The sequence below is a fragment of the Alligator sinensis genome, unplaced genomic scaffold, assembly GCF_000455745.1.
Source record: "Alligator sinensis unplaced genomic scaffold, ASM45574v1 scaffold673_1, whole genome shotgun sequence".
Lineage (NCBI taxonomy): Eukaryota > Metazoa > Chordata > Crocodylia > Alligatoridae > Alligator > Alligator sinensis.
The window spans coordinates 639,162-647,422 of record NW_005842829.1 but is presented as its reverse complement, the minus strand read 5'-3'; the positions used below and the strand labels follow the sequence as shown (position 1 = coordinate 647,422).

The 8,261-nt window shown below is 51.0% G+C and overlaps 1 protein-coding gene across 1 annotated transcript in view; it reads right to left on the bottom strand.

The window, feature by feature from the left end:
• LOC102373761 (unconventional myosin-X-like) overlaps positions 1–8,261 on the bottom strand; it is a 178,577-nt gene that overhangs the window by 15,333 nt on the left and 154,983 nt on the right. Inside the window, exons 36-38 of the mRNA XM_025191530.1 lie at positions 7,627–7,924; positions 4,689–4,896; positions 2,765–2,901 (exon numbers count right to left, since the gene is read on the bottom strand). Of these exons, the coding sequence (XP_025047315.1) occupies positions 2,765–2,901; positions 4,689–4,896; positions 7,627–7,924 (643 nt within the window). The remainder of the gene's footprint in view (positions 1–2,764; positions 2,902–4,688; positions 4,897–7,626; positions 7,925–8,261) is intronic.

The window sequence follows — 8,261 nt, the reverse complement described above, 5'->3', positions numbered from 1 at the left end:
GCATTCCTGACCTCCAGGTCTAACTGATCCTTGCTGCAGGTCTCCATACCTGGGAACAAAACCTGCCGTTTCAGAAAGCACCGCTCCTTTCAAAGCACCATCAGAGGCAGCAACGACACTCTGCCTCATTGCTCCACATCCCTGCATTAATTCAATGGAGAATCAAAGCTTTAAGCATATCTTCCCTTGGGTCAGCCCAATCTCCAACCTCCTCGCTCTGAACCATGTTTGCCCCGTGACCACCAGAAACTCCCATCTGCAGGCCTCCAATTCCCATGCTGGCGAGTCAGAGCTTCCTCAGCAGTTGGCCCACAAAGTTGTTACACAAGACAAAGACACCACCCTCAGGTTTGCAGCCTTCTAGGATGAAACTCACCTCTCTCCAAAGAGCAAGAGGATGAGAAAACAAGCACTGACAGATGCTAGTGGCATTGCTTATAGATACTTGCAGACACTGTGGTGATAAAATGTGGTAGAAAAAGCTGGATTGGATGGGACAGGATATGGGACCAGCAGCTCAATTAAGAGTTTCATAGTTGGTAGGGTTGGAAGGGACCTGAGCAGATCATCAAGTCCGACCCCCTGCCCTGGGCAGGAAAGAGTACTGGGGTCAAACAACCCCAGCAAGGTGTTCATCCAGCCTCCTTTTGAAGACCCCCCAGGGTAGGAGCCAACACCATTTCTCTTGGAAGTTGGTTCCAGATCCTAGCCACCCTGACAGTTAAGTAGCGCCTCCTGATGTCTAGTCTGAATCTACCCTCTGTCGGCTTGTGACCGTTATTTCTAGTCACTCCTGGTAGTGCTCAGGGGAACAAGGACTCCCCCAATGCCTGCTGGCCTCCCTTGGCCAGTTTAAAGACAGCCACCAGATCCCCTCTCAGCCTTCTCTTGTGGAGGCTGAACGGGTTCAGGTCTCGTAGCCTCTCCTCGTAGGGCCTGCCCTGCTGCCCCCGGATCATGCGAGTGGCCTCCTCTGGACCCTCTCCATGCTGTCCACATCCCTCCTGAAGTGTGGCGCCCAGAACTGGATGCAGTACTCCAACTGCGGCCTGGACCTACTTGAAATGCATCTGTGGATGCATGACAAAGTGCGATTAGCCTCCTTCCTGACTGCGTCCTCACATTGGTGGCCCATGTTCATTTTGGAGTCTATAGTGACTCCAAGATCCTTTTCTGCCTTTGTGCTGATGAGAAGGGAGTTCCCCAGCCTGTAGGTCTGCTGCTGGTTCTCCCTCCCCAGGTGCAGCACCTTGCACTTGTCAGTGTTGAAATCCATCCTGTTCTCATCCGCCCACCCCTGTAACCTGTCCAGGTCCGATTTCAGCAATATTCCTCCCTTCTAGCGTGCCCACTTCCCCCACATCTTAGTGTCGTCTGTGAATTTGAACAGGGTGCTTTTTACCCCCTCGTCCAAGTCGCTGATGAAGATGTTGAACAGTGCGGGCCCGAGGACCGAGCCCTGGGGAACCCCACTGCTCACATCCCTCCAAGTCGAATAAGTCCCGTCCACCACCAGTCTCTGGGTGTGGCCCTCTAGCCAGTTAATGACCCATTTGACTGTGTAGGTGTCGATGCCACAGTCCCCTAGTTTTTTTAACGAGAATGGGGTGAGAGACAGTGTCGAAGGCCTTCCTATAGTCCGGAAAGACTACGTCCACTGCTACCCTTGCATCTAAGGATTTTGTAATCTGGTCATAGAAGGCCACCAGGTTGGTCTGACAGGACCTGCCTCTAATGAACCCGTGCTGGTTGCCCCTAAGCATAATCTTCCCTGCTGGCCCCTTGTGGACATGCGCAAGGATAATTCTCTCAAAAAGCTTACCCAGCATCAAGGTAAGGCTAACTGGCCTATAATTTCCTGGGTCCTCCTTCCTCCCTTTTTTGAAAATGGGGACCACATGGGCCCTTTTCCAGTCCTCCGGCACCTCGCCAGAGCACCATGAGTGCTCGTAAAGCTGTGCCAGGGGTCCCGCAATGACCTCTGTTAATTCCCTCAGCACTCTGGAGTGGAGATTGTCAGGACCAGCTGATTTAGTTGCTAAAAGGCAGGCTCTCCCCCAGTGGCGATGCATAGCGGGTACACATGCACTCCCTGACTGGCCATGCTCACCGCTTAGGTGATGGGCAGGGGAGGCAGGTGGGAGCGCCAGTGCCCCCCCTGCAAGTGCCGGCCAATTGCTGCATCCGCTCCCAGAAGCAGCCGCAGCCACTCCTGGAAGCGAGATCAGCCACAGGGGGACCCCCCCCCCCAGGTCAGCAGGACTGGCTGGAGGCAGGGGGCATGTCCCCCCTGACTAAGGCCACACCAGTTGCCCAAGGTCTCCCCTCAATAGGACAACTAGGTGACATGCTGAGCTAGACTTAGGCCTATGAGACAAAGTCCAAGACCAAATTATTACTAAGGGACAAAGCAAGCTTGGACAGACAGAGATCAGCCTGGACTTTCTGGCAACAGTCAGAGATTGCTCTGAGCTTTCTGCTTGTATCCTTCAAGGTTTGATCCCTGTAGTATTGACTCATTTCTTTCCTGAGAATACCAATACGGACTCCTCCTTTAGTGCTGCAGCCTAAAGATGTGTGCACAATTTATTACACGTAACTCTCCAAGGACTAGGCCTTACAGGAGCCCAGAGGTTGCAACATCTAGAGGCATTTGCTGTGAACCAGTGATACTGGCCACCAAGCAGTGCAAGGGCTTAGTCATCAAGCACACCAGGACATTTCAGAGCTGTCCTCACACCCATTTAGCCAACAAGTTGCTTACCGTTCAAACTTGGCCAGGACATCGGCCACAATGACCCGGCTCTCGATGGCCCTGGCCACACGCTGGTTGTGTTCAAAGAGGGCAAACATGTTGCGGCTGTCCTCCATGGCTAGCCCTCGGATCAGCTTTTCAACCACCTGTAGGGAGACAGGTCAGATGCTTGGACACCATGAAACATTGGGTGCAATCAGGAGTCAGTCTTTATAACCAGAAAGGGGGCCCCAAAGCCATTTCCTCCTGTGAGAACGCCAAACACAGGCAATCATCTCTGTGACAGTACAGGAGCTTCGTGGCTGCTTCCTTAGCTATGGCCCCAAGGTCTGGCCCTTTTAAGAGTCTTCAGAAACACTCACAGCACATTTCCAGGTGGTAAGGAACAGCTACTACCCACTTACACTCAAGTGAGGACCAGGACAGCTGGTTAGATGATTTTGAGCAAGGTCACACAGTCTGTGGCTAAGCCAGGAATGGACCTTGTGTCTCTTGAGGCTGTGTTCAGTGCTCACCCTCCTGCCCCACTGACCCGATGCCCCACCAACCCTGGCATGGAACAATGGCATCCGGAGAGGGCCAGGGGGAAAGACTTCCCCAGACAAGTTGCTCATCCCAGTGGGGAACAGAAAGTTTGCAAATGGCAAGTCAGGGACAGGGCACAAGGGACTAGAGGGATCCAAGACCTGTACTTTCCTTGAACTTCTCTCTGGTATAGCTTGTTGCGTGATGGGTAAAAGGTGTAAAGGGCACCACTGTGCACCCAGCACTAGTGTGGTTACCACATAACCCCTCCACCACAGTCCTGTGTCACAGGCTCCTGCCAGATACAGGAACATGCTCCCCATACTACTCCCACACTTTGACAGAAGCAGGACTCAAAATCTCCCTTCAAACAAAATCATCAACAGAACGCCCCACGTGGACAATGGCAGAAGTCAGGAAATTTGCAGTTAAGGTTCAGTATCTGTTTTTCTACCTGTGCTGCTGCACACAACTGGGTATGGAATGCCTACAATTGAGGACTGGTAGCATCCTTGTGCACAAGGATGCTGTCATATAACAGAACAAAAACATGGCCCAGAGCAGAGGTGGCCAACCTGTGACACACACATTGTGTGCGTGTGGCCTGTGACAGCTCAGGGGGGACAGGAAGCAGACTGGGCAGAAAGCAGAATCACAGATTGGGGAAGGGAAGGAGACTGGAGTGGCACTCAAGGAAGGCATGGGGCTAATTTGTGACACCTGCCAAAATAGACAGCCCTTACTGGCCCTGAGAATTCTATTTACCAGTTTCCCCTTGTTAAAACTTGACAGTCCTGCTGTGTGCAGACTGACGGCCTGAAGGGAGGGTAATAGGCCCTGGTTTTCCTTCATGCTGCCAGTCAGGGGCAATTGCGAAAGAAGGAGCCAAGACATCCATGCAGAATGACAGCATCATAGAAACGTTGGACTGGAAAGGTTCTTGGGGATCATCTAGCACAACCCCTTCCTCAAGGCAAGAACATCTCTGTCTAAACCGCCCCGGACATAGACTTGTATAATGTTACAAATGTAAAAACTTCTGGTGGTGGTGATTTCAGGCATCTGTTCCAGTGTTAAACTGCCCTCAAAATAAGAAACTTCTTCCTATAATGCAATCAATCTGAGTCTCCTTTGCTGCAATTTACCACTGTTGAGGTTTTGCAACATGGCCTTAGGGCAATGTTCTGTGACCCAAAACGGAGCCTCAGATAGTTCTGGGTCTGTGGGGAGCCAAGTACCTTTCCCTTGAGGTTCTGGGGTATAAAGGAAATGGCAGCTTAAAAAAAACTAGCCAGGTAAGAGGGGCTGAGAATGAGAGTGAATGATAGGAAGGACTCATCCCCACAAGGCCTCTAGTCCAGACACACTGTAGCATCCTGGCACCCATTTACCACAGCTATCACATTACCTCTCCAGCACTGGTGTGGGAATTGATGGTGATTTTACAGGAGCCGCCACCGTGGCAGTACACTGTTGTTGTCATTTCCTCACGAGTGATGAGCGCCTGTATTTCCTCCTGGGAAGGCACAAACTCTCTGGTCTTGGTTCTCTTCAGAGAGTCACTGACGAACTGGGCATACCTGTCAATCTCTGTGCCTGGGAAGAGGTCTCTTACTCTAATTGTAAAAAGGAACAGAAAAGCTGTTACCTGGTGAACTAGCATGGTTGTGTCCAGGTTCAAAGAGATTGCTACATAGCACTGGAAGCACTGAATCTCCTGGAAGGAAGTGTTGCCAAGCACAGATACAGGAAGAAAGAGCCTTGTTATCATTTTCTAAACTGTGCAACTCACTTTTGAGTCACTAGTCAATAAAAATCATAAGAATTGGTATTTCAGACCAGCAGTTCAAACATTTTTAGCAGTTTAGCTCCAGTTGCAGGCAGCAGTATCACCAGCCCCAAGCACTCCAAAGTCACAAGATGATTCACACATAGTAATGTATTCACGTGCTTTCTGGGTTTTGAGCTTTCCAATTGCTCTTGAGCTACCATTTCAAGCTTTAGCACTCCGTAATCAGGAGTGCTAAAAAGTGGATGCGTGTACACAATCGCTTGTCTCCAGGAACCAGAACGTTGAGCAAAATATCCAATATAATACCTGTGCTAACACTGTGAGATGGGAACAGAGGTAACCAACACTGCCTTGCCAGCACGGACAAGAATAAGGCTAGGGAAAGTTGCAGAATGGTTTCTCATGGGGGTTGCACACTCCATGAGTCCAAACATCGCCTGGTTGTAACAGTCTCACCCCAAAGGTGACCATGACACCTCTGAGCACCCACTTTGCCCAAAGAAAATAAAGGTAACAAGGGGTATCTCCCCTTCGACTCTCCTGCCACGCCTTGATGTAATGATGCTTTTAGGAAAAAGGGAGGTTATGGCAGGGCTCCCTGTGTGAGATCTCATACTCATGAACACGTGTCACTGCTCATTGCCTCAAGGGCTAATTATGTGGCTTTCTAACCATGCCCAGGCCTCATAGGTATTATCAATCACTGGCTCATCATCGGTGTTAAATCATGAGCCTTCAGGCCCAGTGTCAACTTGGTCAAAATATGGGCCCCTAAATCTGGAACAGTCTCCATCACTGTTGGAGCCTCTAGCCCCAGTGCCTTTGACCTTCCCAGACCCTCCAGGGCTCAGGCCTGCATTCTCTGCCCTTTAACTGCACCTCCAACTCCTTCCTGGCCCCTCCAGGGCCCCAGCTTATATTCTCTGCCCCTCCCGGGCTCATGCCTCATTACTTCCAACAGACTCTTCCCCTCACAGGCCCCAGTCCCTGACCCCAGTTCTCACCCCTCATGAGCTACAGGTCCCCAACATCAGTTATCACCCCACTCTGGCTGTGGCCCTGCTCCTCAGCCTTGGCCCCTATCCCTCGGGCCCTGGCTCTGCTCCTGAGTCAGTGGAGACCTCATCCTTACAGTCTCAATCCCTAAACCACTGGTCTTGCCTGCCTCCACTCAGGTGTTAGTCAGAAGCCTTGCTGCAGCCCTTCTGCTCAGGAGCTCTTCTCCCCATGGCTTCCAGGTCAGACTGCTTGCCCAGCTAAGGCCCTGGGCTTATATCTTGCAAGCCCAGCCCCTTCTGGGCTGTGGCTCCTTTGACTGCTCTCTGCCTCACCTGCAGCCTGTCTTCCCTTAAAGTAGCAGGAGCACCAAGGTCCCTACTACACTGGCCCATTTTAAGCACTTGGTACACATTCTCTATCACTCTCTCCCAACTCAGAACCACTCAAATGGCCCTTATGGCATTTCTCAAAACCCCTCTGTGGGGCAGAGACTTTAGGCTTCAGGCTTGAGTTCCAGCCTTATAGAATCAAAGGGCAGAAGGTACTTCAAGGGTCATCTGGTCCAACCCCCTGCACAAATGCTACCAAGTCCACTCCTTATCCATCCTTCTCTTGAAAACCTCCAGGGAAGGAGATTCCACCACTCCCGTATGTCACTGCCTCACTGCTCTAATACTATGAAAGTGTTTCCTGAGATCTAATCAAACCTACTTTGCAGCAATCAGAAGCCATTGGTTCATGTCCTGTAGGAATTATTTTGGAGAACTGCACTAGGTGCTGAGTACACCATGACAATGTAGATAGGCAGTAAAAGCAGAATGGAGTTCATCACCTTCACTGCAGGGACTGTGGCTGTGACTGGGAATATGGCGGGGGTGGGGTGGGAGGGAGGAGGTTACGGTTAGGGTTGGGCTGGTGGTTCTAGAACAGTGGATGACAGCAGCTGGATAGGAGGGCTGCAGGCTGTAACCCCACAGGAGGTGGTGGGGAAGGATGGGGAATGGAATACTAACAGCAGGCAGTCAGCGGGGCTGAACCCTGAGGAATAAAAGAGGCTGCACAGGGCTCCATCACCCTGTAGCAGGTTGCTGCCCCAGGGCCTTTTCAGCTAGGCTTTGGCCACTTCCCTGAGCATCTCTCAGCTAGCCTCTATAGCACGCAGTCTTTAAATCTGCTGGCCTTTGCTGTCTGAAGCACCTCCCAGCCTACCCCAGTCATATGCAGTCTTTCATCACACAAAGCAAGCAAACCAAAACCTTATTGTGTTGGACCCTGGGATGGGTCTGCTGTGGCCTCAGCCTTCCTTTCCCGGGCTTGTCTTCCTCATAGTCCAGAGGTCTCCTGTCTCTGGTGTTTCCCCTCCATCTCCCCGCAGTTCTGCTTGCTGGGGTTTTTGTTTCCCAGTGAGACAGTTTCATTAACTTTCTCACAGCTGTAGCCCTTCAATCTAACTAGCTGTCTTCACTAATGGTACAGGCCACCCTGTTACAAGCCCCAACACCTGGAACAAATTAACTGATGAAAAAAGCAGCAAGCTTCTAAAAATGATTCCTACCTTCTCAGGTGGAACTTGAGATAGCGGAGAATCCCTCTACTGGGCAAGAAAGTACAGCTCATGCAGGACATCAGCTGCCAGTGGTGAAGGTTTCCAGTGCTGTTGGGATGGGGCATATGGTTCGTTTGTTTGATCAGCTGGCAATACACTTCATCACGGAGTGGCTTCAGATCATGGCAGGTTTGTAGAATGCCCTGGATGATGGGTATGGGATCAGACACCGTCTCAATCTCCTGCAGGGAGTTAAAGATCTTCACAGCTTCATCCTGCAGGCTGCTGTACCCTTTCTCCTGCTGCACTGTAGTGGGATCACAAAACACAAAGCAGCAGGTATCAGCCTTTCTCTGAGTTCTTACTGGTCTACATGAAAATCTAGAGACTGCTGGACTCCTCGGGACAGAAGGACAGCAGCATGACACCCTCAGCATCACAGGTTGAAAACTGAGTTTAGCATTCAACTGAAATCCCAGGAAAGATCCCCTCGCGTGTAAAATGCCCAACTGCTCAAATCGGTCAACTCCTAAAATCTGTCAGATTCTATGAATGGACAAAGTTGGCTGCCACCTAGGAAAGCTTATGCCAGTTAGTCTCTAAGGTGCTACCCTGCTCTGACTTCTGCACTAGAGGGAGCTCTC